Source organism: Vigna angularis, chromosome 3, assembly GCF_016808095.1.
Source record: "Vigna angularis cultivar LongXiaoDou No.4 chromosome 3, ASM1680809v1, whole genome shotgun sequence".
Taxonomy (NCBI): Eukaryota; Viridiplantae; Streptophyta; class Magnoliopsida; order Fabales; family Fabaceae; genus Vigna; species Vigna angularis.
In genome coordinates, this window is record NC_068972.1 from 15,465,943 (window position 1) to 15,493,929 (window position 27,987).

General features: G+C 32.2%; 4 protein-coding genes across 4 annotated transcripts; 3 read left to right on the top strand and 1 right to left on the bottom strand.

Moving 5' to 3' along the window:
* The first annotated feature begins 2,196 nt into the window (after nt 1–2,196).
* LOC108324698 (uncharacterized) lies at nt 2,197–3,099 on the top strand. Its single transcript, XM_017557634.2, has 3 exons — nt 2,197–2,405; nt 2,677–2,775; nt 2,916–3,099. The coding sequence occupies exons 1-3, from the start codon at nt 2,197–2,199 to the stop codon at nt 3,097–3,099; spliced, it is 492 nt and encodes a 163-aa protein (XP_017413123.1).
* Nucleotides 3,100–5,260: 2,161 nt separating this feature from the next.
* LOC108326526 (26S proteasome regulatory subunit 6A homolog) lies at nt 5,261–8,709 on the top strand. Its single transcript, XM_017560080.2, has 10 exons — nt 5,261–5,545; nt 5,688–5,804; nt 5,954–6,061; nt 6,252–6,443; nt 6,542–6,733; nt 7,122–7,240; nt 7,373–7,460; nt 7,721–7,840; nt 7,921–8,061; nt 8,395–8,709. The coding sequence occupies exons 1-10, from the start codon at nt 5,429–5,431 to the stop codon at nt 8,470–8,472; spliced, it is 1,272 nt and encodes a 423-aa protein (XP_017415569.1). The 5' UTR covers nt 5,261–5,428; the 3' UTR covers nt 8,473–8,709.
* Nucleotides 8,710–11,141: 2,432 nt separating this feature from the next.
* Nucleotides 11,142–12,982, bottom strand: LOC108325278 (translationally-controlled tumor protein homolog). The gene is made up of 5 exons (XM_017558323.2): nt 12,795–12,982; nt 12,162–12,235; nt 11,792–11,920; nt 11,547–11,704; nt 11,142–11,450 (listed from the first exon to the last, which is right to left on the bottom strand). The coding sequence occupies exons 1-5, from the start codon at nt 12,820–12,822 to the stop codon at nt 11,333–11,335; spliced, it is 507 nt and encodes a 168-aa protein (XP_017413812.1). The 5' UTR covers nt 12,823–12,982; the 3' UTR covers nt 11,142–11,332.
* Nucleotides 12,983–16,099: 3,117 nt separating this feature from the next.
* On the top strand, nt 16,100–27,803 carry LOC108326331 (E3 ubiquitin-protein ligase RFI2). The gene is made up of 6 exons (XM_017559778.2): nt 16,100–16,480; nt 23,648–23,817; nt 24,428–24,486; nt 26,091–26,116; nt 26,212–26,596; nt 26,902–27,803. Exons 1-6 carry the CDS (start codon nt 16,291–16,293, stop codon nt 27,371–27,373), a joined length of 1,302 nt encoding a protein of 433 aa, XP_017415267.2. The 5' UTR covers nt 16,100–16,290; the 3' UTR covers nt 27,374–27,803.
* Nucleotides 27,804–27,987: the final 184 nt, after the last annotated feature.

The following is a 27,987-nucleotide window of genomic DNA, read 5'->3' on the forward strand; positions in this document are numbered from 1 at the left end:
CAAAAGCTTTTATCATCAACTAGAGAAGTTAGTGTTAGTCCTTCACCAACTATTTCTAAATTTGATCAAAATGCATCTCGAATCAAGTTGGTGAAGATGTTTGTGAAGTCCGAGCTTCCTTTTCGATTTGTGGAAAATGAGGACTTCCGTGACTTTGTATGGTCCTTACAACCACGATTTGAAGTCCCATCCCGCACTACATTGAGGCGTGAAATGTGGGAACTCTATGAAGAGGAAAAAGCAAAGTTGAAAATGTTTCTATCAAAGCAGTGTGAGAGGGTTTGTTTAACTACAGACACATGGACTTCAATCCAAAACCTAAATTACATGAGTTTAACAGCTCACTTTATTGATAATGATTGGAAACTTCAAAAGAAAATTTTGAATTTTTCTCAAACAACAGGACATTCAGGGGAGCTCATTGCTAAACATGTTGAGGGTTGTTTGAATAATTGGGAGTTGAAGCGAGTTCTTAGCATCACTGTGGATAATGCTACAGCAAATGATGTTGGGGTCCAATACCTCAAAAGAAGGATGTTATCATGGAATTGTCTCGTCTTAAAGGGAGATTATGTTCATATGCGTTGTTGTGCTCATATATTAAGTTTAATTGTGAAGGAGGGTTTAAAAGAAATCAAAGATTCAATTTCAAAAATCCGAAGCGCAGTTAAATATGTGAAATCTTCTCCCGCTAGATTTGCTAGATTCAAGGCATGTGTTGAACAAGAGGGAATTTCTTACAAAGGTATTGTTTGTCTTGATGTTGAAACAAGGTGGAATTCAACTTACTTAATGTTAGAGGCAAGCTTGAAGTACAAAGATGCCTTTGTCTTGCTAGATATGCAAGATAAGAAATTTAGTGTTGAAATGGCCAAAAGTAATGGTGGTGTGCCATTAGAAGAGGATTGGGAATATGCGAGGTCTATTTTACCCTTTTTAAAGATGTTTTATGACTCTACCCTACGCATTTCTGGTTCTTCTTATGTCACCAGTCATATGTATATGAAGGAGGTGTTTGGAATTGGTAAAAGGATCAACAATATTCTGAGAGTAGTGATTTAAGCATAAAATTGATGGCAATGAGGATGAAGGGCAAGTATGAAAAATATTGGGGAAATCCTAATGGAATTAATATCTTATTATTGATTGCTGTTGTGCTTGACCCTAGGAGTAAGTTGGATTTTGTTAATTACTTCATTGACTACCTCTTTGAATCTAGTATGGCCAATGAATTGAAATCAAAATTATTGTCATCTTTAAAAACACTTTATGAACAATATCAAGGTATTGAGGAGGGTTCTCAAAGTAGCCAACAAGAATCTCAACTAGATGATGATGATGATGATCCTCATGGCATGAGTTTCTACCTAAGAGCTACAGGACGTAGATTTGATTATATATCAGAGCTTGATAAATATTTGAGAGAGGATCCTGAACCTTATATGAAGTCAGTTGAGCTTGATATTTTACATTGGTGGAAAGTCAACTCGACTAGATTTCCTATCCTTGCGAACATGGCTCGAGAGGTGTTAGCCATTCCTATCTCTACCGTAGCATCAGAGTGTGCATTCAGTACAGGAGGAAGAGTGGTTAGTCCTTATCGTAGTTGCCTAACGCCTAAAATAGTGGAAGTGCTTGTTTGCACACAAGATTGGTTAAAAGGAACACCTTTCTCTATACTTTTTGACGAGGATCCTAAAGAACTTGATAAATTTGAGCAAGGTGAGATTATATGACAAATTTATACATTTTTTAATTTATATTTTACATGTTAAAAAATGATTAAATATTTTATTTATTTTTGTAGAGATAACATCTCAAGATGAAGTGGGACCTTCAAGTGCTGCTATTAATTTGGATGATTGAAAATCAAGAAAGAAGCATTGATGTAAGTCCCATAAGGGAGTTGATTTGCAGCATTAGCAGGCTGTTTTCATCATTAAGTGCCATGTTTACCTTTCTTATTGGACGGCAAGGAAACTATTGCCATATGTGTCTAAAGGAGGACTGGAGGAGTAAAATTTAAATAAATGATAATTTTTGTGAAGTGGGCATTACATTTTACTAGAAATAAAACGAAGTTTAAGCTTCTGTTCAGAGATTTAGTTACTGTTGATTTTTTTGTCATGATTTATGGTTTATTCATATATATTACCTCATATTTGTCCATTGTTGCAAAATAATTATTTATATATTATGCTTCATTTATTGGCTTGTGAAATTCAGTATGGTGGGGGGCCAACTCTTTCTCACAATGACTGCTGTTGGGATTGTCTGATCGAAGGGGCACATAATGTGGTGTCAGCTGACTCCTATCAGGATCAAAGAGAATCATTGAAGCAATTTGCATGGGCTTTTGTCAATGGAAATCATGAAGATGGAATGTACTATGTGTCTAGACCATGGTAAGACCGGAGTTCTTTTTTCCTGCTAGTTCTGCTTCTTTAGAAAGGGGTAAGAGGTGGTGTGGATAAGTGCTCTGTTTCATTATGAAATAGGAAAATCTGCCAAGTTTAGTCTTTGAGAAATTTGTCACCTGTTTTGGTCAGTTTTAATATCATTGCATTATCTTACCTTGTCTATTAGGCTATTTCAAAAGATACTAAAACTTTTATGTATGAGCCGAAAATATCATGGTTTTATGGTATGATATTTTCATATCTGGCATATGAACAGCATGGCCTTTTGCATTTGCAAGCCTGCTTGTTTATTTGAAGCATCCCGTTTTGAAGTGGCTAGCAAAATTAATGTTGCTTTTGATGTATATGATGTGAAGTTTCTACTGAATTTATAACAATGTTCGGCAGAAAATCTGGTTGTTTACTGCAAAAATAGCAATTCACCTGAACAAATTTCTCATGAAGTTTTAAGTTGTGTGTTTTTCTGATAATTTCTGTTTGCTTAAACTTTAACAGGACTTGTGAAATCTGTCATTCTGTTGCTCGGAATGTTTATGGAGGAAACGAGGATTTGACAGAGCATGTTAGCGACGGTAACAATGGTACTACAGCAGCAGCCACAGTCTCCACAGCTGCTCCTTTTACAGAACCTAGAAAATTTTGGCAAAACAGTTTACTGAACTGTATTGCAGTTAACTGAACTAAAAAATAGTTTAGTTCAGTTTTTTTGAACTATTTTTTAGTTCAGTTCAGTTTTTTAAAACTATTTTATAGTTAATTGTAATGAATTTATAGTGCAGTGCAAATAGTGCAGTTTGCCCACCCCTAAGAATGTTTTGTAAAAAAATTTTCAACCACTTAGCTTCACTACCAGCCATCTCAAGAGCAACAAACTCAAATTCCATTGTTGATCTTGCAATAATTGTTTGTATGGTTGATTTTCATCTAATCGCACCACCTCCAAGTGTGAATACATAACCACTAGTGAATTTTGTCTCATTTGAATAAGAGATCTAATTAGCATAACTATACCTTTCTAGTACAACGAGGAATCCACTATATTCAATTGCATATTTCATTGAACCTCTTAAGTATCTCATAAGTCTTGTAAGTGCATAACAATGTTCCTGATTTGGACATTAAATATGTATCCACTCAATCTATCTACTACATATGCAATATCATGTCTAGAAAAGCTCATCAATTGCAGTAAGCTCCCAATAATCTAGGCATATTGAGGCTGAGAAATAGATTATCCTTTATTTTTCATTAAATTAGAATAAACATCATAATGGGTATTCACTGATTTAAAGTCATAAAACTCATACTTCTTAAGAAGTTTCTCAATTATTGTTCTTGGGATAATAATGTACTATTTCTCTTCCTTGTGATTCTAATACCTAAAATCACATTGGCTTCACCCATGTCTTTTGTTTCAAAATTCGATCATAAGAACAATTTAGTTCTAGCGATAATCTCATTGCATGTACAAAAAATTAACATGTCATCTACATACAAACATATAATGACACGATTATCATTTTCAGATTTAGAATACACACATTTTTCAACATCATTAGGTGAAAAATCATCACATAACAATACATTATCAAGTTTTTCATGACATTGTTTTGGTGTTTGTTTCAACCCATACAAAGATTTTAAAAGTTTGTATACTTTATGCTCTTGACCAGGTACAACGCATCCTTCAGGTTGAGTAATATAAATTTTCTCCTCTAAATCATTATTAAAAATTGTTGTTTTAACATCCATTTGGTGTATCACTAATTTATGGATAGCTGCTAGAGCTAACAATACTTGAGTGGAGGAAATCCCAATCACAAGGACAAATGTATCAAAGTAATCTATGTTGGATTTTTGAGTAAAACCTTTTGATACTGATCTTGCCTTATACTTTTCTATGGATCTATTTGAGTGATATATTTTCTTAAAGATCCACTTAGAACAAATAAATTTTGATCCTTTAGATAAATTTATTAAAGTTCAAGTTTTTTTTTTTTATTAATTCCAATTCAGTCCTAATAACCTTATCTCATTGCTTCGTATAAAGAACACTAATAACTTTTAAAAGGTTAGTTAGATTATTATCAATAAAAAAATTAATAGAAGAAATAATGTGTTTATAACTTATATACATAATATTAATTTTCTAAATTATTTTTTAATATACACAAATTTAGTTTTTGAAAATTGTATTAGTATCATCAATATTTTCATTTTCTTAAATTAAATATTAATTCATTCATATTTGGAAAATAAATTAAATAAGGCGATTATAAAAACATTACTGTGTTTTTCTAAACAATCTTTTATGAAAGATTATTTTTTGTTTAAGTAATATATATATATATATATATATATATGTATATACTGATTTGGAAAAATAAAATTGAGGCGAGGATTTTATGGTGACAGTTTTATTTAGTCCGCCACTGGTAATATTTTTTAAAGTGGTCATGTTATTGTGTAAATATTAATTTTAATAATTTTAATCCTGATTTTCTTTTCACCATCCTTTCATTCAAGAAAAAAAATCTATTCCACCGCCTTGGCATGCAATATATATATATATATATATATATATATATATATATATATATATATATATATATATATATATATATATATATATATATATATATATATTTGTTGTCAAAATTATTTATGAATAATGTTTTTTTTCTTATTTTACATAGTACGAAAAATGTAAAATATAGTATAGCTGAATTTTCACTAATTTTCATGATATGACTTTTCAATTTTATAATTAATATACCTTATTAATTTAATATACTTTAAATCTAAGTTTATATGTTTGAATTCTGTAATTTACTTATGTTAATTCATAATTATTCATAACCCTATAAAAATTCCTTTACAGAGCAACAAAAGCACGCCTTCGTCTTCGTTGGAAACACTTTAAGTATCGCAGTTGTCCTTGGTTTTCTCTTTTATCTTTCCCCAAATTGTGAGTGTTAGTGTTGAATCGCTTGAAAGAAGCAATTGAAATGGCGAGCGCGATGGTAGAGGATGCGACCTTCGAAGATGATCAGTTGGCTAATATGACCACCGACGACGTCGTTAGAGCTTCACGTCTTCTCGACAACGAGATTCGCATTCTCAAGGTACAACTTCTTCTTTCTGTTTCGCTTTCTCTATTTCTGTAACCCTAACCCTATCGGTTACGCTATTAGTTTGCTCTGTTCGATTTCATCTTCTTAGCGTTAGGGTTTCTGGTTTTGATTGAAAATTTTCCCGTGGCTGAAGGAAGAGTTGCAGAGGACCAATTTGGAATTGGAATCGTACAAGGATAAGATCAAGGAGAATCAGGAAAAAATTAAGCTCAATAAGCAGTTGCCCTACCTCGTTGGTAACATTGTTGAGGTATATGTTTTTCGTTTATCTATTTTAGTTGTTCTATTGGGGGTTTCTGGAGTTCGAATTCTGAATATTGTGGAATCGGATGGAAGAAGTTGTTGTTCATTTGTTCGCATTCTTATTGGGTTATTATGTTGTACTTGTTTTGCATTTAGATATTGGAAATGAACCCAGAAGACGAGGCTGAAGAAGATGGTGCAAATATTGATCTTGATTCGCAAAGGAAGGGGAAGTGTGTTGTCTTGAAGACTTCTACTCGACAGGTGAAATGGATGATTATTTTCATATTGTTGGCAAAGGACATTATTCTTATTCAAATTTCAAGTCTGCTGTTACTATTTCAAAGTTTTAGATGGTTGGTTTTGTTATGGCTATTTTTATCTCGTGCTTTTTGTGAGAAAAGCTATTGGTTTCTGTAATGTCGAGCTTAATAATGCTTTCTTTTGATGGCAGACAATCTTTCTTCCTGTTGTTGGGCTTGTTGACCCTGACAAATTAAAACCCGGTGATCTTGTTGGTGTTAACAAGGATAGTTACTTAATCTTGGATACCCTGCCTTCTGAGTATGATTCTAGAGTTAAGGCAATGGAAGTCGATGAAAAGCCCACAGAAGATTACAATGACATTGGTGGATTAGAAAAGCAGGTGAGCGTTGATTATTGCCTTAATTTATGGAATTCTAGTTTTTTTGGTGTTAGGTAATGCAATCTCTGAGTTATTCAATAAATTGGTCTTTTCCACAGATTCAAGAATTAGTCGAGGCCATTGTTTTGCCCATGACCCACAAGGAGCGGTTTCAAAAGTTAGGAGTTCGTCCTCCCAAGGGAGTGCTGTTATATGGACCTCCAGGGACTGGGAAAACATTGATGGCCCGTGCCTGTGCAGCACAGACAAATGCCACTTTTCTGAAATTGGCAGGTCCTCAACTGGTCCAGGTATGACAATCTATTTCTGTTTATTTTTCATTCTTCACCATTATATATCTCTAAGCATGAACAATTCTGTTTATACCAACTGAATGACTAACTTCTTCTGTCCCTTTTCTAATATAAGTGAATAATCAGTACATTTTCCCATTGATCATTATTGTTCAGTTTCTTTTGGAAAAATTCTTCATATTATGTATGTCTGGATTTCTTCTTATGTTTTAATATTTGGAGTACTACCTTAACCTGCATTAAATAGCACCTGTTTCATCCGACACATCTGAGTAGACAAGATTCTTTTCCTCTATTTCACTTGAACACTGATACCTTTGTTGTTTGTATTAGTGCGTATTGATGAGTTTTCTGTTAGAATGATCTAACAAGGAGTTTTATGCAGATGTTCATAGGAGATGGAGCAAAACTTGTTCGTGATGCCTTTCAACTAGCAAAGGAGAAGTCACCATGCATTATATTTATAGATGAAATTGATGCAATTGGTACAAAGCGTTTTGATAGGTATTAACCTGCAATAATTTAGATCTACATTTTCAATTGACTGACTACTCCCTCTCTGTCTTGAGAGTGTGTTACTCTAGTTAAAGTGTAGTGGCTCAGCAACCTTTATATATATCTTGTGGCTGATTGCAGTGAAGTAAGTGGAGACAGGGAGGTACAACGGACAATGTTAGAATTACTTAATCAGCTTGATGGTTTTAGCAGTGATGACAGGATTAAGGTTTACCTTTAATTCTTGTTATTTTTTATTTTGTGTTGATGTCATCAAACTATGCTTGTTGTCTTCCGGCATAGAGTAAAAGTGCATGCAATTTTTTAAATCCAATGTTTTGGGGCTGGTTTCTTAATTCTATAACTTCCATTTATAGCAATGTAAACCGTGAAAATATTTAGTAGTTGGCATCTAATTTTCTGGATTTTTTGTTATGTTAGGCAATAACTTGAAGTTCCATTTTCTTATTATATTGATTTAAATTGCAGGTGATAGCAGCAACAAATCGTGCTGATATTCTTGACCCTGCCCTTATGCGTTCTGGTCGATTGGATCGTAAAATTGAGTTTCCACACCCAAGTGAAGAAGCAAGAGCCCGTATTCTCCAGGTTTGATGTCTTCAGACTTTATCTGCTGACAAGTATTTGGAACAAAACACTTACTGACTGCTCTTACTTTGATATTTTAGATCCATTCAAGGAAGATGAATGTTCATCCAGATGTGAACTTTGAAGAACTCGCACGGTCCACGGATGATTTCAATGGAGCACAACTGAAGGCTGTCTGTGTTGAGGCTGGCATGTTGGCTCTACGCCGTGATGCAACTGAGGTTTATCTTCTTCCAGATAGGCTAAACTTAAATTAACATAAACATCAATGTTTGAAAGAAAATTAGCACCGTTATTTGTCTGGTCGATAGTAATGGTTGGCATTGTTGTTAATGATCCTTTCTGATAAACACCAACATAATCCTATGAACCCTAAGCATAGCTTCTAGTTGGAGCGATTCAGATATCCCTTACCATACTTATTGTCAATCTCTTTATATTTTTTGCCTTTCTGGTTCAATTTAGTGCCAAAGCTTCTGACCATATTATAGTTTGTTTTTGTATATTTTACCTGGTGTTGGAATGTTCTTGAAATTTGTTTGTTTTAAACGCAGGTGAACCATGAGGACTTTAATGAAGGTATTATTCAAGTCCAAGCAAAGAAGAAAGCAAGCCTGAATTATTATGCATAGGCGGGATTGTGGAGCAAGCTATTTTTCAGTTTACAGCGATCTATTGAGATATCACGAGCCAATGGAAAACCTATGTGGATGTTTGGCATTTATTATCTTTCTCTTATTCTTTTGTCAATTTGTAGCCGTATGATATAAACCTATAGCATGCTATAATCATCGTATCTTTTAAAAATACAGCCTAATCGTCAATTTGTTGTTAGTAATAGAAATTTGATCGGTTTGCAATGTCTAAAATCTTGTTCATCAGGCTAATATGATATTCGACATGGTAAACAAACAAGACTTGTGAAACGGGATATAATCAAAATTTTATTTCAACCTGCGGACTTCAGTTTTTATGCATCAACCGATTCAAGTTGTTTTCAAGCTTATCCAGCAATTGGATTTCTCTCTTATAAGAAACAGTGTATTTTCAAAAATTATCTTGAAATTACACTTCAACTTATATATAAAACCAATCATCCGACTATAAAAGTAAGGGAATGAGCACCAAGGGCTAGAAGATTTTAATCTATTTTGTTTTTTTATAATGGCGTTTTAAATTTTGGGAAAGACAATTTAATATTGTCTTAATTGGTCTTTTGAATTTTATCCTGTGTATGCATTTAAAACTTTAATTGATTATTAAACTTAGTTTTTAAAATGTACACTTGAAACTTTCATTCTATTATATTTTTATAAGCATTTTTTTTCTGGCAACTTGAGTTTAATAATAATAATAAAATTAGTTATAATCATAAAAATAATTAGGGTTAAATATGTTTTTAGTCCCTAAACTATCAAACGAATTTGTTTTTAGTCACTCTTTTAAAGTAAGGTACATTTTAGTCTTTTTTCAAAAAAACCTTAATTTTTGGTCCTTGCAGAAAGGATAAAAAATTAATGTTTTTTTTAAATAGGAAGACTAAAATGTACCTTACTTTGAAATAGGGACTAAAAACATATTTAACCCAAATAATTATATTACAATTATTATTTTTTAAAAGCAAAATATAAAACTTTTAAATTAAAGGAAATAGAATCTTTGGTAATCAATCAAAATATCATATGGCTCGAACATCTGTAAATACAAATAAAATGCAAACAATTTGTAGTATAAATTCTTTTAATTTTTCTTTTAATAGTTATATTTCAAACATAATCTCTTTAACATGTAAAGTTGGATAATGTTAACTACTCAGAGAAAAAAAAAAGCACTTAATATTTTCCTTTTACAAATAGATATTTTAAGCTTTAATTTTGTTCTAATTAATTCTTAAACTTTGAATTTGATTATTTATACTTTTAACTTAAAAATATTTAATTATTATATTTAATATTATTATTGATTATTGAGAATAATTCTTTCTTATTTATTACTGAAAATATATTTGACACAAAAACTGTTTTTTATTAAAATAATAATAATTTTCTATTCCTATAAATACTTAAAAATGCTTTAAATACTTAAATTAAGGTTTTATGTAACTCACCTTAATTACTTGATTCAATTTGTGTCTTCACCTTAATTAACGAATATGTTTTATATTGGGTTTAGATTCTTTCAATTAGGTGAGTATGAACTTTAAAATTTGACGAGAGTTCCGAAATAACTTTATATTTAACTACATTTTTTTTTATAAAATATCCGTTACTGTTTATTATTTTTATTTGAAATTAGGAATTGTTATAAACATGTTAAAAGTATCAACAATAGTTTGTTCAAGTGGTATTAGATTCTATCTTTTTAAGTAAGATCTTAAGTTTGAGTTCTGTTGATGGAAAATAGTAATCAATAAAAGATATTTAACTAAGAATAACGCCACGACAAGTTTACCTTACATAGATTATTAATTAACGAAATCTAGGACAACTAGAAAGAAGCTCACGATATAAAGTTAACATGTAAAACTTCTAACTTTTTTTTATTAAAATATATAAATTGAATGGTATTTATCAATTGATTAATATTTGAATAAAAATAACAATATAATATTTTAAAGCTATTAACGTAAGAAAATTGGCAAGCACCATAACTAAAATCCACCTATCTCATAAAAAATTAAAACACTGGTTTCGAATTTTAATGCATGAAAACAAAAAATTATAGAAATTAAAATTTATTTTATTTTGTAAAAATAAAACATATTTAAAAATTAAATGTTAAATAATATACAAGTCACTTTAAAAATAAAAAATTATATACCAATAAAACATCTTCATTGGTTCACTAAAATTCACAAAAAAATAATAATATAAATTAACAATAATAAGTTTAAATCTAGAACAGCAAATGACATACTTTAATTTAATATTTTCTTTATTGTGTAAATCAAAGTGATATTGTATTGATTATTTTTATTGATTCTCTTATGACCCTAGTTTTATTAATGTTGTCTGACTTCTGAAAATTTTGATGGTTCTTTAGACGATTCTTTGACTCGTGGAACAGACAATATGCACTGAATATATATATATATAAGGGTGCAGTGATTTTCATAACACATGACATGATTAAGACCAAATTTCTTTTTGATCAAACGTGAAGTTCTAAAATGGTTATTAACTTTTCTAAAATGTATAATTTGACATAATAGAATAATACATAACACATTCATAAGTTGAACCAGTTTCTCTGCACCAGTATCAAACCATTTTAAATTAAGTCTAGAAAATAAAACCTATTAAGAGCACAATTAATTGGACAAATAGAACAATGAGTCATAACCAAAACACATGTTCCTCTCATAAACAACCAAAGTAAAAACGGATACAGATCAAACTCTTTAACATAACCAAAACCACAAAACACAAAACTAGAGTTAAAGACAGTATTTCTTGTATTAAGCTGATATACTGTAAACTGTATTGCATGTATTCAGCACTTGATTTCCTTCAAACCGTAGGCAAAGTAGACAAAGGTTGGATCAGTGGCTCCGTCTTTGTAGTAAGCAAAGACAAGGCTTCCATCATCATGCATACTCTCACCCACAAAACTGCCACATTGATCATAGTAAGAAACCATTTATGCATAAAGAAAATGGACCATGTAATAAGGTATAAAATAAAACCAAAGAAGATGAAGCACATACAATTGGAGGTCTTTCAGCTTTGAGAGAAGGAACTTAGTTGCTCCCTCAATGTGTTTCTTAAACAACTCTTGCTTCTCTGTCTCTAATTTCGGTGTCAGCAACTTTATGTATCTCTTCATGTAAGTCACGAATTGCTTTTTGTCAAAAGCTGGTTGCTCCTGAAAAACAAAAATAAATTCACTATTTGTTCTGCAGAAGAAATCAACACATGGTTACTACCAGAAAAGAAGGAATCATCCTTTTACCTGAAGCCTGAAAGTGTCAACAATGTCAACCACTTTGACAGCTTGATCATCAACACCCTCATCCTCCCCTCCCCCTTCTGCAGAAGGGTTAGCACCAATATCTACATCCACTGCTCCTTGAACAACCCACTGCAGAAAAGCACACATTATTCACATAAGAACACACACTTTTAGATGCTTTCACTCGGTTGAATGTTTTTGAAAATTATACAATTCGGTGAGTTCTGTAACTCCTTTGAAGACTCTTCTCTGATTTTATAACTTTCAACAAATTTTGAACAATAAGAAAAAGTGAATTAGAGAGTGTTCCTAGCAATCTGCCATGCAAAGAAACAGAGATTCCGAATTATACAGTTCATTCCCAACAAACCTTTCCTTCAACTTCCCACAGCATTCCATTCTCAATTTCCTTGTACGGGAATGAGTCAGAAAGAAGCTCGTCACCTGAAAATTCATCAACAAACCAAGTTTCCAAGTTAAAGTCATTGAAAATTATGATCAAATCAATAAATCCTGAATAAAGAAACCAAAAATCTTAATCCCTAACTCGCAAACACATTTAAAATCAAAACCATCTTTAGGCCAACAGCCCGTCATCATTAGGGTCTAGGGATGGATTCAATTCAACAAACATAACTTACACTTGTATCACAAATACAACAATTGTCATTTAGAAAACAAAGAATTCAAAGCTAAGGTTATGGAAAGTATTTTAAAAGGGTCCAAACCTGCACCACAAAAAATCAATTATTCAAACCACTATTGTAGCAGAAACAAGATATAAATTTCAAAAAAGAAAAAATCTTCCTTCCACAACTACCATACCTTCCTTCAAAAAATTATTAGTCTAAAGAAGAAAAGGAATTACAATCAAAGTGGGTCACACGAATAATCTAAAAAAAAATCCTACAATATCACAAAAGTGCACAGAAAAAGAAATCCAATAAGGTGACAAAGGGAAAGAAACAACAAGTTCTGAAATTGAGGGAAAAAGCAATTATACCTGTAAGAAGATCCTGGTAGACAAGCATGGTTATAGTTGTTGTTGTTGTTTGTCTCTGATTCTGAAAATACAGGAAGCAGAGCAGAGAAAAAATTGAAGGTTCCGGAAAAGAAGCAGAGGCTACGAGCTTTTATAGAATAATTGGTGAGAGGTTGCTGATATTTCTTTTAGATTACAGAAAATAGTTCCTGATTTTTCTCACCAACAAATCCTTATATCATGATCCCATTATACTACTGAATTTTCTTTTCTTACTTTTTATTTTTGTTAACAAAATCTAAACAATACAAGGTGAATACTGCTACAATATTTTTGGAAATCTTCATAAAACCAGGGAATTAAAATTTGAAGGTAAGATTATTTCTTATCTTTTGGTTTTTAGTACATAATACTAATCCTTATTTTAATATAATAAATATATTTTATTTTAATCTAATGAATATATTTTTCATGTGATAATCAATGTTTAGTTGAAGTTCAGCATGTAAATTAAGAAACTTTATTTGATGTTTTTAACCACTTGAGTATATAGTGGGAAAGATTGTGATGAAATTTAGATAACAAGATTGTAAGAAGAAACAAGCATTTAGATATTTGAGTTTTGAAATAAATATAATATGCATGGAAAATTTTATAATTTTATTTTTATTTTTCTGTTGCCTGAATGTTTGATTTCTTTTAATTCTTATTTTTATATAAAAAAAACACATTTTAAAAATAAATTGTTTGTGCTTTTTGCTTTTTATTAATTATTAACTAATATAATCTTTTAACTCTCTCCTTCTTGTCAAAAATTGTTTTTCATTGTTTCCATGATTCCTTCCTTATCTCTATTATTTAATATATTTAATCTCTCTATTTAAACTAATTTGACCATTTTATCTTTTAATTCATGGAAAATTTCTATGAACATTTTAGAATAAGTTATCTTTTGTCTCTTTCAACTTGATACTGGTTCAAATTATTTTATCTCTTACTTGTTTTTATTCTTTTAATCAGTTTAGTTAATATTTTCATAACTTTTAGCTTTTGACTATATTGATATATATATATATATATATATATATATATATATATATATATATTGAAACAGATAATTGTTATTTAGCTTTCATTTTAATTCAATTTTTCATATTGTTGGTTATTATATTTAGATGAAAAATATATTTTCAAAACTTATGTTGAAATATATATATATATATATATATATATATATATATATTCACATAAATTATATCTAAAAAATCGTATTAACTGAATTATTTAGTGCATGTTTTTAAAGTATAAAAATATATTATTGATTTGATTAAATTTTGTCTGCCAGTTCAGATTTTATGAAATTTCACACTAACAGTTAAAGTAATTCATAATCAAAATTTTATGTCAAATTGATTATATGTATATTTATATTAAATTAATGAATATGTAATAATGAATATATATATATATATATATATATATATATATATATATATATATATATATATATAATAAGAGATACGGGAATATAGTTTTATGTATATGTGTTGTGTGACATATATCTTAGACCAATAAATTATTATTAATTGCTAAATAACTATTTTATAATGTTTGTGAGAAGGAATATCCAAAAGATATATTCTCTTCTAATTTGCAAACGAAGGAGAAGTGGGGTTGGAATAAAGAGTAAAGGTCAGACCAAAATGTTGACCACTACCAATAGCTATTTTTTTATAAATAAAAATTCTCCATGGAAAAATTATGACTTGAGAGAGAAAAAAAGTTCTCTTTAATAATTATGACTCATTTGTTGGTATTTTATTTATTTATAATTTAATTTAAGAGATTTTGAAATCACCAAAAATAATTTTTATATATTTAACAACAAAATGGGAGAAATAAAATTAAAGATGTCAATATATGATTAGAAACAGATACTATAGCAATATTTTTATAAGTAAAGGTACGTTAATTATTTTCTAATTATCTAGGAGAAACTACAAAACACATATAGATAAACATTTATACAGTCTATTCCATCCTCTCAAAACCCATGCATGCTTAATAATAATATGTAATAACAATATATTTTTAATGATTTCTTAATTATTATTTTTTGCAAACTAATATGGATTAATTTACTATCCAACCATCAAATTATCCTGCAGATTTGTTTCATTGCTTTATATATATATATATATATATATATATATATATATATATATATATATATATATATATATACCTTAAACAAATGAGAGAAATATAAATAATGAAGGAATGTATGTATTTTTTTTAAGTTGTAAATATTATATATAATTAGACATTTGACCTTCTACTCTACATATCTTACTAAATAAGTTATCACGCAAGTCTAAAACGTTAATAAATAAATTTATCAGTTAATGAATATATTATTCAAACTTACTGAGTTATATACAAATATGTACATAAATATTACAATGTATAAACTTTTTCCACTTTTTTATTCCTCTTCACCACATACAAAATTTTTTTTTTTTTCATAACAATCCACAGCCACATTCTAAATTCTAAATAGTTATTTTGACTTTAAACAATAATATTATGTTTTCATCACTCCTCTCTATTTCGAATAACACAAAGAAATATTATGTATGCCAAATAAATATTTTATAATATTAAAGTTTATTATTTTATTTTTACTTTATTATATATATTTTAGGGTTAAATATGTTTTTGTTTTTTGTGAAAATTGAAATTAGTCCTTCCTCAAAATTTTAGACTAATTTAGTTTCCAAACTTTAGAAATGTGTGAATTTAGTCCTTTTAACTAAATTTTGTTAACTTCATTTGTTGAGGGACCAAAACATATTTAACTCTATATTTTATACCTTTACATATCATGTTTTGATCACTAGATCTATACATTTTATTATAAGAAAACTAAAAATGATAAAATATCACATGTTAACAATAAGTCTAATCAATTTTTTTTATTGTATGTGTATATACGAGGAAACCTGATTGGTTATAGTGATAAATTTTAAAAATAAAAATGTTTTATTTTCTGTACATTGTCAGATGATAATCATACCTTGACATAAAAAAAATATGAAATGCATATATTTTTAATCATAATGGGACGAGAAAGGACAGTAGATACAGCAAGACAGGAATTAAGAAAGTATTTAGAGCTAATAAAATAAAAAATATGTTTAAAAAAATATTTGAAGTCAAAGGAGGATGAAGACATAGTGGATGAATGGTAACCGTCGATGAAGTTGATTGGACAAGAGTGATCAGAGTCAGAAGAACAATCCAACGATCCCCAATGGATTTAATGGAAGTAAAAAATCGGAAAGAAATTCATTCAATCTTCTTCTATCCCAAGTCGCAGACCAAACCAAACCAAAGACTTCAGATCTCAGATTACACCTCTTCCTTACTTTTCTCATCCTGTCCTAACTCGGACAACAAAAATTCAATCAAAAGCTCTTTCTTTTCTTCTCCCTGTTCTGATTTTAGGGTTTTTGTAATGGGTCTTGGTAACGACGAAGAGGAAGATAATAATAATAATACCAATAGTAACAAGGTCCATGATGAAAGAGATGGTGGATGTGGGAAGTCTTTCGCCTCAGTTTATTGTTCCATTTGTCTGGAGCCTGTTGCCGATAATGGGGATAGATCCTGGGCTAAGCTTCAATGTGGTCATCAATTTCATCTCGGTAACTCCAATTTCTCTTCCTCACCCTGCTTGTAAATGAGATTACTTACATATTCCTTGAATTATACACTGCATTTATATATTAGGTCTCAATCGATGTTAATTGCAACAATTTAGATCTAGAATTTGGAAATTTGGTTTTCCTTGTGTTTACAGTTTGTCAATGAATATATAAATATACTATAATAATAATAATAATATACAACTATGGGAACTTTCATATTCATTGGTGTTGAGGTCCTAAAAACAAGGAACTTTGTGATTTATGAATTCAGTTTTGATTGATAGTTTAATTTGAATGGACAATTGAAGTGCATTTATGGAATGTGTTCCAGCCACTGGTGGAAGTTATGGTGGATATACTGATGTTTTTTTTTTTGGAAACTCCTAGATTCAAACAGATTTTTCAATTTTTATTCATTACATTTGTTATTTAATGATGGTGCTGATTGGGCTAACTGCTGTAGCAAGTTAGATTTTATGATGATATTTTAAAAATTTAGTTCAGTTTCAATATTTATAGCTGGTAGGAAATCATGATTATGTATGGAGAAGTTGGACATTGTCTTGGTCTTGATGAATTGCTTAACCAGAAAAAAAGAAATTAACATTCTTGTCTAACTTTATATAAATTTGGTGGAATTTCTGCATAATACATGTAACTGCTCATGCTTAACAATTCTTTAAATAACTCTTGTCAACAGCAAGAAGATCGGGAGTGTGTGATTTCATTGTCTTGGTCTTATTGAGTTGCTTAACAACAATTTCAGATATATTTTGGCTAACACTGCGTAAATTTGGTGGATTTTTTTTGCATAATATGCGTAGTTGCTCATGTTTATCAGTATGTATTGATTGCTTTTAAACAATGAGGAAGTCCAGAGTGTGGTTTGTTTAATTGCTTAACAACAAAAATTGTAACATTTTGACTAACTTTCCATAAATTTTGGTGGAATTGCGGCGCAATACATGTAGTTGCTCATGATTAGGTGTGCAAATTTACTGCTTTTAATAGGCCTTGTAAACAGTGAAACTGTGAAAATCTCCATAGTGTGTGATTTCATTGTCTTGGCCTTGTTGAGTTGGTCAGCGACAAAAAATGTGGTGTTTTTACTAACTTTGTCCATAAATTTGGTGGAATTTCTGCACAATATGCCTGGTTACTCTGGTTTAGGAGTCACCACGTGTGCTTTTAATAGGTCTCGTCAACACTGAGGAGATCAGGAGCGTGTGATTTCTTTGTTATTGTCTGGCCGAATTGGTTAACAAAGAAAGTGTGTCATATTGACCAACTTTCCATAAATTTGGTGGAATTTCTGCATAATATAGGCAGTCTTTCATGTTTAGCAGTATGTATTGATTGCTGTTAGTCGGTCTTCACAATAGTGAGGAACTTCAGAGTGTGTGGTTTCTTTAGTTTTCTGTGGAGCCCAGTAAGGCTATATTTCCAAAAGGTATATTAACATTTTTCTTGAACATCCGAAATAATGTTCTACACGATTTAAACCTTCCCTCTCTGAAACTAAGAATAAAGATTCTCTTATGCAAATATAAAATTAAAAAAATAGAGATTATGGATAACCCTTGTTTTATTGTTCAGGTGCTATGTCAAAAAGAAGTTTGACAATTATACTAAACATCCCATTTTGTTGAAATTTAATAGAGGGGATCTTAGGGGAATAGGCTCCACATGTGTATATGAATCATCAAATCATTTTATGATAATGTCCAAATCGTATTGGATATAGCACCCCAACAGTTTTGTGAACAATATTAATTAAGTACGCTTGTTAAACATACAACTACAATCCTCTTCGCTAGAGGAAATATTTTCAATTGGTCCTTGTATGGATGCTTATTTAGGAGATTGTTATGGTCTGGAATGATTTAGCAGTGGTCATTTCAATGTACACTGTTTCCTCTGTTGGCAGCTTTCTCTGAGTTTAATACAACAAGGTCAGTTCAGCAATGGATTTTGTTAAAGGCTTTATAAAAAAATATTAGAAATAAAATCACTTTTATTGTCATTGTCGGTGGATATCTGAGGTGCTTTCTGTTTAAGTATTTCTTAGACGTTAAAATTAGAATTCACAACTTGGCACTGTCAAATTTGTTCTCATTGTCACAAAACAAGTGAAGGACTCACGATTCTATGATCAAACAAATTCAATCCTGACATGTACACTTTGAAAGTAATTTCACGTGTCATTTTAAATAAAACAGATATGTACATGGAATCCCTGAGTTTAGCGCTAATTACACTTACATGCTTCTTGATTGATAAATTACACTCGTATCCCTTTGCATATTGACACCTTCTGCTTCTTAGAAAATTACATACTCCTGAGATTTTTTTTTTTAATGTTTTGGACCATGCGGATTTTACCTTGAAAATTAGAAGTAAGTGTGGTGCGGAGGAATTAGGTGTAATTTTGAAATCAAGGCTGGTTTAAATGAATGCTAACCTCAGACGAGGTTACTGTGAAAATCCCCTGAGAATGTTATTACTAGTTTTATTTATTTTGTTATTTTTTACTAGCTTTTAATATTTTTCATCTTTATTATTGACGCTTCCATATTGATTTATTTGATAATGTAAGCAAGTTAAAGTGTGGCCATTTGGTTTTAATTGTAAAGCATCACATGTTAGGTCCATGAATATGTTTTATCTTCATCAACCCTAAGAAGAAAGCTTTTTGGTTTTGAAGGGTGGAGAAAGCACTAGCTGATTACTTAACCTTGTGCTGATGTCCACTCCCTATCTCGAAATGCTTCTTTTATGAGTGTCCTGCATTTAATACTTCTATAAAAGAATGAGTTGTGTGAAAAAAAATTCAACACTAGCTCATGGTTAAAGTGTTTAATGTTGTTGGTCATACTTTAACTTTGGATAATTATGGGGCTGATTAAGTTTGTACTAATATTTTCATTATGAGCTTAGTTTCCTGCATACAATTTGGGGTTCTATTCACACATTGTTTTTATGAATTGTGTCATCTTGGAAATAGTATATTGCATTATTCATTGTTTACTGTAGTGCTAAGAGCTTTTATTGCTCTGTGTATAATGTTAGTATTGACTTTCAATAACTGGAAAATTGCAATTTGAAAAGAGAATAGAATGATGTCATTGATATGTCATAATAATATCACAGGTATTTCTAGCATAGTGCAAGTGTAAGGAAATAAATCACCCCAATAATCAGAAATTATATCCTAATAATCAGGTCTAGCTTCCTGGACAGACTCCTTTACAGATTCCTTTGATTCAAGGGATTTCAAACCTGATACACTGAAATGATTTACATCTAATTTACAATATCCATATTTTCAGCTTCTCCCCCTCTCCCCCAGTTTTATTAATAAAAGTCTTCCATTCTTAGCTTGGTAATTGGATCATTGAAACTGGAGCAACTGGAGCCTTTTAGCCCCTGTGCTGGACATGAGCTATTTGCTCTCTAGATGGAACAAACTAGGTTTTTTTATAGCTTTTCCATGATGACGTGTAAAATGATTATCTATTTCATCATGCTTTGTCCTATACTCCTATCATGCTTGTAGGACTGAGTTTTATTAATCGCTAACTTCTGGTTATAATGGAGCTTAATGAGAGATACTTACTTGGCTTCCAAGTTCCAAGTCATCTAGGATAACTCTTATCCAGAGAAAAAAACTCCTTGAATAATATATTTGAATTTTTATTCTGTAGATGATCTAGCTACTGTGTTGTGTTCTTACCATTTCATTTAACTAAATTTCCTTGTAGGAAAGTACAATATGTGAACATTAATCTTCTATCCACTAGTGAACCTGTATAGTCTGCATTGGTGTGATAATAACCTTGGGAGGCCACACCATAAAAAGTTAGTTGTAGTTGGAAAGCTCAACAAGGTCTAGCTAACCCTACATTAAAATCCTATTAATCAATTGTGGGACTCAAGTCCTATACCAACTGGGTTCTAACATCCCATCACACTCCATTATGATCATGTTGGTCTGTTATGCACTTTCCCTTTGACTACTTTGGTGAGTAGTGCAATACCTATTCAGCTTGTTTGATGTTGAAAAACATGTTCGAAGCTCTTGTACTAATTGATAAGAACCTTTGGTGAATCATACCACAAAATCTAGCTATTGTAGTTGAAGAGCCAATGAATCCGACAGTCCATACTAGAATCCTTACTTCAAATATGGGACGGAACTCCCTTACTTTGCAATTGGATCCTAACATCACTTTTTCACTATTCTTGAATAAGACTATTTTTGGGGTTCCCTTGTGAAGTGCTTAAAACTCTGTATGCTGCAGATTGAAGGTGAGGTTCTCTTGCATTGAGCATGAATTGACTAATGAGACTAACTGAATATGCTATATGTCTGGGCCATGTTTAAACAAGATCAGTCTTCCAGCCATCTTTGGTTCATTCTTTTGTCAACTGCAGGTTTTACTTTAGCTTCCCATAGCTTATGCTTGAGATCAATGGAGTAGGGGCTTGCTTGCATCCAATTTATCTTGTTTCCATCTATAAATCCGTTTCATTTTGTAAAAATACGAAGATCTCTTTGCTGGAGCGTGCCACTTCAAATTTCTCAGTTCTTTCATCTAGAAATCCTGGATCAGTCTCTGCATCAAATCTTTTTTTCTTTTCATCATTCCCAGCTGCTGTGATGTCATCATTATAAGGATGTTTGGCCCCCTTTCTCATTGATTCTTTGATAAAGGGATGTGATCTCCTAGGCTTTATTTGTACCAAACTCCTTTCATGAACTTTGCTAACCTTTCTAACCAATGTGTAGGATCTGTAATTTGTAAAGGGCATGCTGCAGGTTGTGCACCGTGTTATTTCTGTTCTTTTTTCATATCTTGGTGGATTATTCAGATTTCTTTATTAGGTCCTCATACAGAAATACGTTCTTGACACTGTACTGAATTTACCAACTAAAATGTGTGACAAGGGTAATATAGTTCGAATAGTCCCATAAGTTTCTGAGTAACCTTTGATGTCCAACCTTTGTATGTTTGCAGAGATCCATCTGCCTTGTACTTTAATGTGAAAATCCTTTTGCAGTCAACAATATTCTTCCATTTTGGTTTGTCAACAATATCCTGTATCAGTCTTTTCCAATTCTCATCCTTTTTTATAGCACAGTTAGATAGAGGGTAATGGGATTCAGTTTCAAGGACCTTTTATAAACCAATGAGAAGATCTAGGTCATCTGTGGGACTTCATTTATTTGTACAGTTCCTTCAACTATCTCGATTTCAAGACTTGGTTGGATTCTTGAACATGTGTTATTTTAGGTTGACTCTTCTTTTCAGTCACTTCAGAGAATCTTGAGAAATTGTGAGTTACTTTGACATTCATATACAATGGCAGAGTTGAGTAACTCATTTTGTGGCTCACAGGCTGATTTAGGAGACTTTATGTTGGGTTCAATCTCTGAATTAGAAGCAAAGTTTACTGAAGCTGGGGGACCTTATGGCTTGCAGTACTTGCTGACCCTTTCAAGAAGCTCATGTTCATCATCTGTCATTGGAATCTTCTTTTTGACTGGCTGATTTAGGACACTTTATTTTGGGCTCAAGATCTGAAGTAGGAGCAGAGTTTATTGAAGCTGGGGGACCTTGCAGCTCGGCAGTATTTGCTGACCCTTTTGGTTGTTCAGGAAGCTCACATTATTCATCATCTATCATTGGAATCTTCTTTTGAAAAGAAATGTTGGAGAGAAAAACTTATTTTCATTTAAAGGGCATATCAGCAAATATGTACTATTTTTTTGGATTAGGGGTCTTAGACCATGTAACCTTTTTGAGTGAAAAATTAACTAAGGAAAAACACACATGACAGCCTGAGGATCAAGTTTGCCTCTATTGGCTGTGAATATGAGCAAAGGTTGTAGACCCAAAATACTGTAGGAATAACTATTTACGGTTTTGAAGTATTAAAGTTGTTTAAGAACTCTATGTGACTTATTGGAGAGGTTTATTTATCATGTATGAAACTGTGAAAATAGACTGTTCCTAACGGGATTAGAATCCTTTCTTTGACGGAGAAGGCTCAGTTTTTGGCTGAGAAATTGCTTATTTTCCTCTTGGCCTTCCCATTTTGCTTGTGGTTATGCATGAAGAATCGTGGATATTTCCTTATGATTAAGGAGACAGTTGATTGAAATAACAATTCATTCCATTGTCTGATCTGAGCCTTGTTCTTGTAATCCTTAATTTTTTTTAATCATTGAATGAAAAAGGGGTATAAAAGTAGTCACATTAGTTTTTTCTTGAGAAGATAAAATCAATTGACCTCTGTGCAGTCATCACTATTCCCCCCTATCGTTGCTTTTTCCATGCAGTTTCCAACATTCTTTCTTTTAGTGCGTTGATCTTTTGCAATAAGTAAACTGCAAATTGTCAATGGTCTCCTTCCACTGGTTCTTTGCAAGATTGTGGAATCCTCATTTTCCCACACATTGTACTTTTGGTCTTTCTTATCTGGTCCCTGCTCAAGTAGATGACTGCCGTGTCACTTGCCTTTGAGATAGGTGTGAACAATCTGGGACCATTTGAGATAGTTGTTTCCATTGAAGCTTCCAAGTCTTATCTACAAATCTGGAATCCTTGATTGGATTTAATTGCTGATACAGTGGTCTTAAATTGAGATCCTAACATGAAGATCCCAGGTTTCTTAAATCTAATATTCTTTTTATATGTAAAGTTGGGTCAATATGTATGGTGTTTGGTTTTACTGTGTTGGAATTTTATATCCTTTTTTGGAATGGTAGATGAGGCATAAACATGTAAATTTATTTTGAAATGAAAATGCAATTTAATGTCACTTTCTGACTTCACTTATCCGTGGAGAATGATTCTCTTTTAGGGTGAAGATGGTATGTTGTGTCCCTCCTTCGCCTTTGTTGATCACTTTACAAGGGGCAAAAGAAGCACTCATGTATCTTGTTTTGTTTTTCTTACACTGATCAAGAATAATTCAGTAGTGGAATATATAGAAGAAATAGTGATGTCATGAGTTTTTCTTACACTGATCAATAATACTTCAGTAGTGGAATATTGAATCAATTGTGATGTCATGAATTCTGCATGCACTGATTTCTTATTGACAAAAATAAATGCTGTAGTAATATTCTTATGCTTATTATTGATTTAAATTATTCAGATTGCATTGGTTCGGCATTCAACGTAAAAGGAGCAATGCAGTGCCCTAATTGTCGGAAGATTGAGAAAGGTCAATGGCTTTATGCTAATGGTAGCCGGTCATATCCAGAGTTTAGTATGGATGAGTGGACGCATGACGAGGACCTTTATGATCTTAGTTACTCTGAGATGGTAAGAGTGCTGTTAACTTTTTGTTTGTGTTTATATTTTATGCTTGCACCTGAGTATAGGCTTGCATAAATACTTCTCTATTGATTAGGCTTTTATGTGTGTGTGTGCGCTCAAGAGAGAGAGACAGAAATTTAAAAATTGTCCTTTACTTGGTTTTATCAAGAAGTTATTCTCTGAATGTCTTATTCGGATTTGGAGGGCGTTTAACTATATGCTATATCAAATTGTATGAAATTATAGACCAAAAGCAAAAGCGTAGCTGTCTGCATTTAAGTAAAAAGGGAAGCTAGTTAATATTATTTCACTATCTCCTTTGACCTTATATGAATGTGAGCTTCCTCTGCCTAATGCCTTTACTACTCCTCTACTTTCTTTCAATCTGCAACTCTTAATGGACTGCAAACATATGCTGTTATTGCTTCCCTCCATTGGCCATGTATGAGTTAATAATTTTAGATGAAATTCATTTTCCAATGTATTAGTGAGTAGTTGGACTTTGACTTTTAGTGGCTGGGATTAAATCTTTTTTAATGTAGTTGTATTTTTTATGTGGGTGGATAACATCTTGCTCATCATTTTGACTGCCTTTTTAACTGTATGGTGTTTGCAGTCTTTTGGAGTTCATTGGTGCCCTTTTGGCAACCTGGCACGACTTCCATCATCTTTCGAGTAAGCCTAATGCATAGAAGCTAATATCTAATTTGTTTCATGGGCTTGGACTAGACATTTTCTGTATTATTTTATTCTTTATATTGTTCTACCAGAAACCATGCACTATCACTCCTTTGTATCCACATTTTAATCACATTAAAATAATACAATTTTAAGAATATATTGTAAGAATGGTTTAGAAAAAACGTATGTGGTTGTTATTTTTAAGTGGAGAACTTATGTATTTACATTTGAATAGAGAGATCGTGAGGTTGTGCAGTTACATATTAAGTAAGAATTTTTTTTTAGTTGTTAAAGGATAAAATTGTGTGACACCAAAAGTAGTTACAGAAAGGTGTATCCCCTTTATATAATGGTATACATAAACTGTGTTGTGTTTTGTGCATTTAAAAGAAACATGTATGGGATTCTTGTAAAGACTGGTTTCAAAACACTCTTTTGCGTTGTTACAGTGTGCAACAACCATATCTGACTTTTATTTATTATATTGGTGGTTTCACATATATCATCTTAACAATTATTATAAAGGTTTGCTGCAATGGGAAGCAATACACTGAAGTAAAATGCTTTTATTTTAATATGGAACCTAATTAGGTTCATTGAAGTCGAATGTGGTTAAAGCTACTGATTTTATTTATAAATCTGAACCCTGAAGTCCTTGTTATATTTAACCACTATTTTTGCAAAAAAGAAAAGAAATGTTGCAAAGACTGGGGGAAATCTTGGTTAGCATCACAATTTTGAAGGTGATGGTGTCAGTAAAAATTTAAAGATTGTTACTTAATGTGTTTGTTTGTGCATTGGGAGTTAAATTGAAGCGACAAATATTAGTTTGAGTTTTTTGGGAATTTGGCATGAAATGTGGATAATGGATGAAGACCCAATAAAAGTTATAGTTTGACGTATACCTCACTTTGTAGTCCAGTTCTTTCAGCTTGTTCCATGCCTTGGCAGCCTTGCTTCCACCCTAATAATATTTGGGAACGAGGAACTTTGAAGCAACCCCCTTCCTTTCATCCTTTATTCTTCTTTAGTAATGTCATTGGCTAATCAAGTGTGTTTGAGTACTCTTTTGAATTCCCAACAGAAGACTCAGTTGTTTTTTTTATGTTGGGCTTATATCTGGCAATATTTCAGTATGTTTCTTGAGATTGGAGTTGCAGCCAAAATGAAGGCCTGTTGCATACTTGTTAATGCATTTAATCTTTGTGTCTAGGTTGTTGTTTCATCATACTTCTAACTTGTTGAATCTTGAAATAGTGTTCCTACCTTAATGAGTGTGCTTTAATTAGATCATTAAATGGATTCACCCGTGAGGTTTACTTTCCTTGCCATGTTAAAGGGAGAATAGAATAGTGCTATATGTTCTGTACAATATTGAATGCAACACAAGTTGAGTATTGTCTGATTGACATGCGGGTTGGGGATGGGGATGAGTTAACTGTGCATTTTAAAAAACATTTTTTTCTTTGTTGATGAATAATTGTTTTATCTTTCAATGACAAATTTTTGGACATTTTTTAAGAGACTATTCCCCCACACTCAAATGGAAAATAGTAGCATGCTTATCGGACTAATATTTATATTCCTTATTTTTCCAGGGAAGGGGAGTTTTCATCATCTGCATGTAAGATCCCTTTTGTAGCTCATCACCGTCTCCATTTTTTAAAATGATGTCTGCATGACACTGAATTCTTAATTTACTGGAATTATGAGATGCAGATCATGATGTAATTGGACAACATGCTATATTTGCTGAACATACAGCTGTGTCATCTGCCAGTCATCCTTGCCCGTATATTGCTTACTTTGGACCAATACATCCATCCTCCTCCAACTCAGGTGGAACTGTATCAGAGGCTTCAAACTTCAACCATTGGAATGGTTCATCTGTGCCCAGTGACATACCAACTTCATACTCATTTCCTGCCGTGGATCTTCACTATCACAGCTGGGAACACCACTCCCCTCCTTTTTCGACAGCAACTACTCGTCTAGTTGCCGCTGATCAGCCATCAGGATCCCCTGGTAGTCAAAGGCCAGTCAGGGGTGGTTCGGATGTACCAAGATCAGGATCTTTCATGCATCCCTTCCTTGTCGGTCACAGGTGCCACTACACTTTAGAGTTGCCTCCCAATAGTAAATTACATTTATTTGCATGAATGTAATATTTGTTCAAATTTAATTTGATTTGTGAGCTAAACCATAATATATATTCTCCCCTTATAACATTAAATAAACAAATTGTTTTTGGTTATAGAAGATAAAAAATTATGGATATCAGAATCGTCACTGGCTAGTGAAAATTTGCACAGGTCATAAGTTTGATTTTCCATCACTTTTTCGGGTTAGAACTTCCAACGCATTAATTTCCGCAGTTGTATAACATTCAATGCACATTAATTTCTGCAGTTCTGCTGCCAGAGCGGGGAGCTCAGTTTCTTCCTCAATGATCCCTCCTTATCCTGGTAGCAATGCCCGGGCTCGGGATAGAGTTCAGGCTCTTCAGGCATACTACCAACCACAGCAACCTCCTAACTCAACCACAATGCGGACACCTATCACTACTGGCTCCCGACGATCCAGCAGTCACAGTGGATCAGCTCAATTAGCACCAATAGCCACATCGCCAGACCAAAGTGGTGGCTTTTTTCTTATCCCATCAAGTTCATCAGGGCGCAATTTTCAAGAAGAAAACCATCTACCAAATCACTTCCACGCTTGGGAAAGAGACCACTTGCCTTCATTGTCATTGAGCCATGTTGATAGAGATGCAGGTTGGAGAGCATACCACCAGTCCAGCAGCAGGTCAGACCCCGGTGCCAGGTCCAGTAGCTTCCGTTTAAGGCACGGATCAGATAGAATGCCTTCACAAAATCGGTAATACCCTTGTATCCTGCTCACTGTGCAGCAAACTACCATTATTATGGAAAATTATGTATGCTTTGAGAAATGTTATATATTGCTTTGGCACTTCAGCCTTTGGGTCTGTCCTGTCATGACAGACTATATACTCTGGCTGGCCTTGGAATTGATTTTTCCAACAGCCACCGGTGTGATGGACATTTGCTTCCTCTTAGTTTATTTGCCTCCGTGGGCATACAATAAACGTTATATCTAGTTGGGGGAATCAGGATTTGGAAGAAAAACCGGGGCGTTGTTATTTCAGGTGATGAAACAAGTGGATGAAGGCAGCTGTGGTTGGATTTGTAGTGAGTCAACTATTTATGTTTCAGAACGATGCTCATGCAAATGCTGTGTATTGAGAATACAAGTAATTTTACTTCTACCCATTGGCAAGAGTGATTTGTAAACTGTTGTGCGAAAATTGAGCCAAAAGGTATGAAACTCATGAAAACTCCCATACCTAGGAATAATGGAAATTCGAAGGCTGGTTTTAAACAACAGTAAAACATTACAGTATCTCACAACCAACGTGAGATGGCGTCTATAATAAAAGATTATTTAGCTTCTGCAACATTTTTTATAACTCCTTTC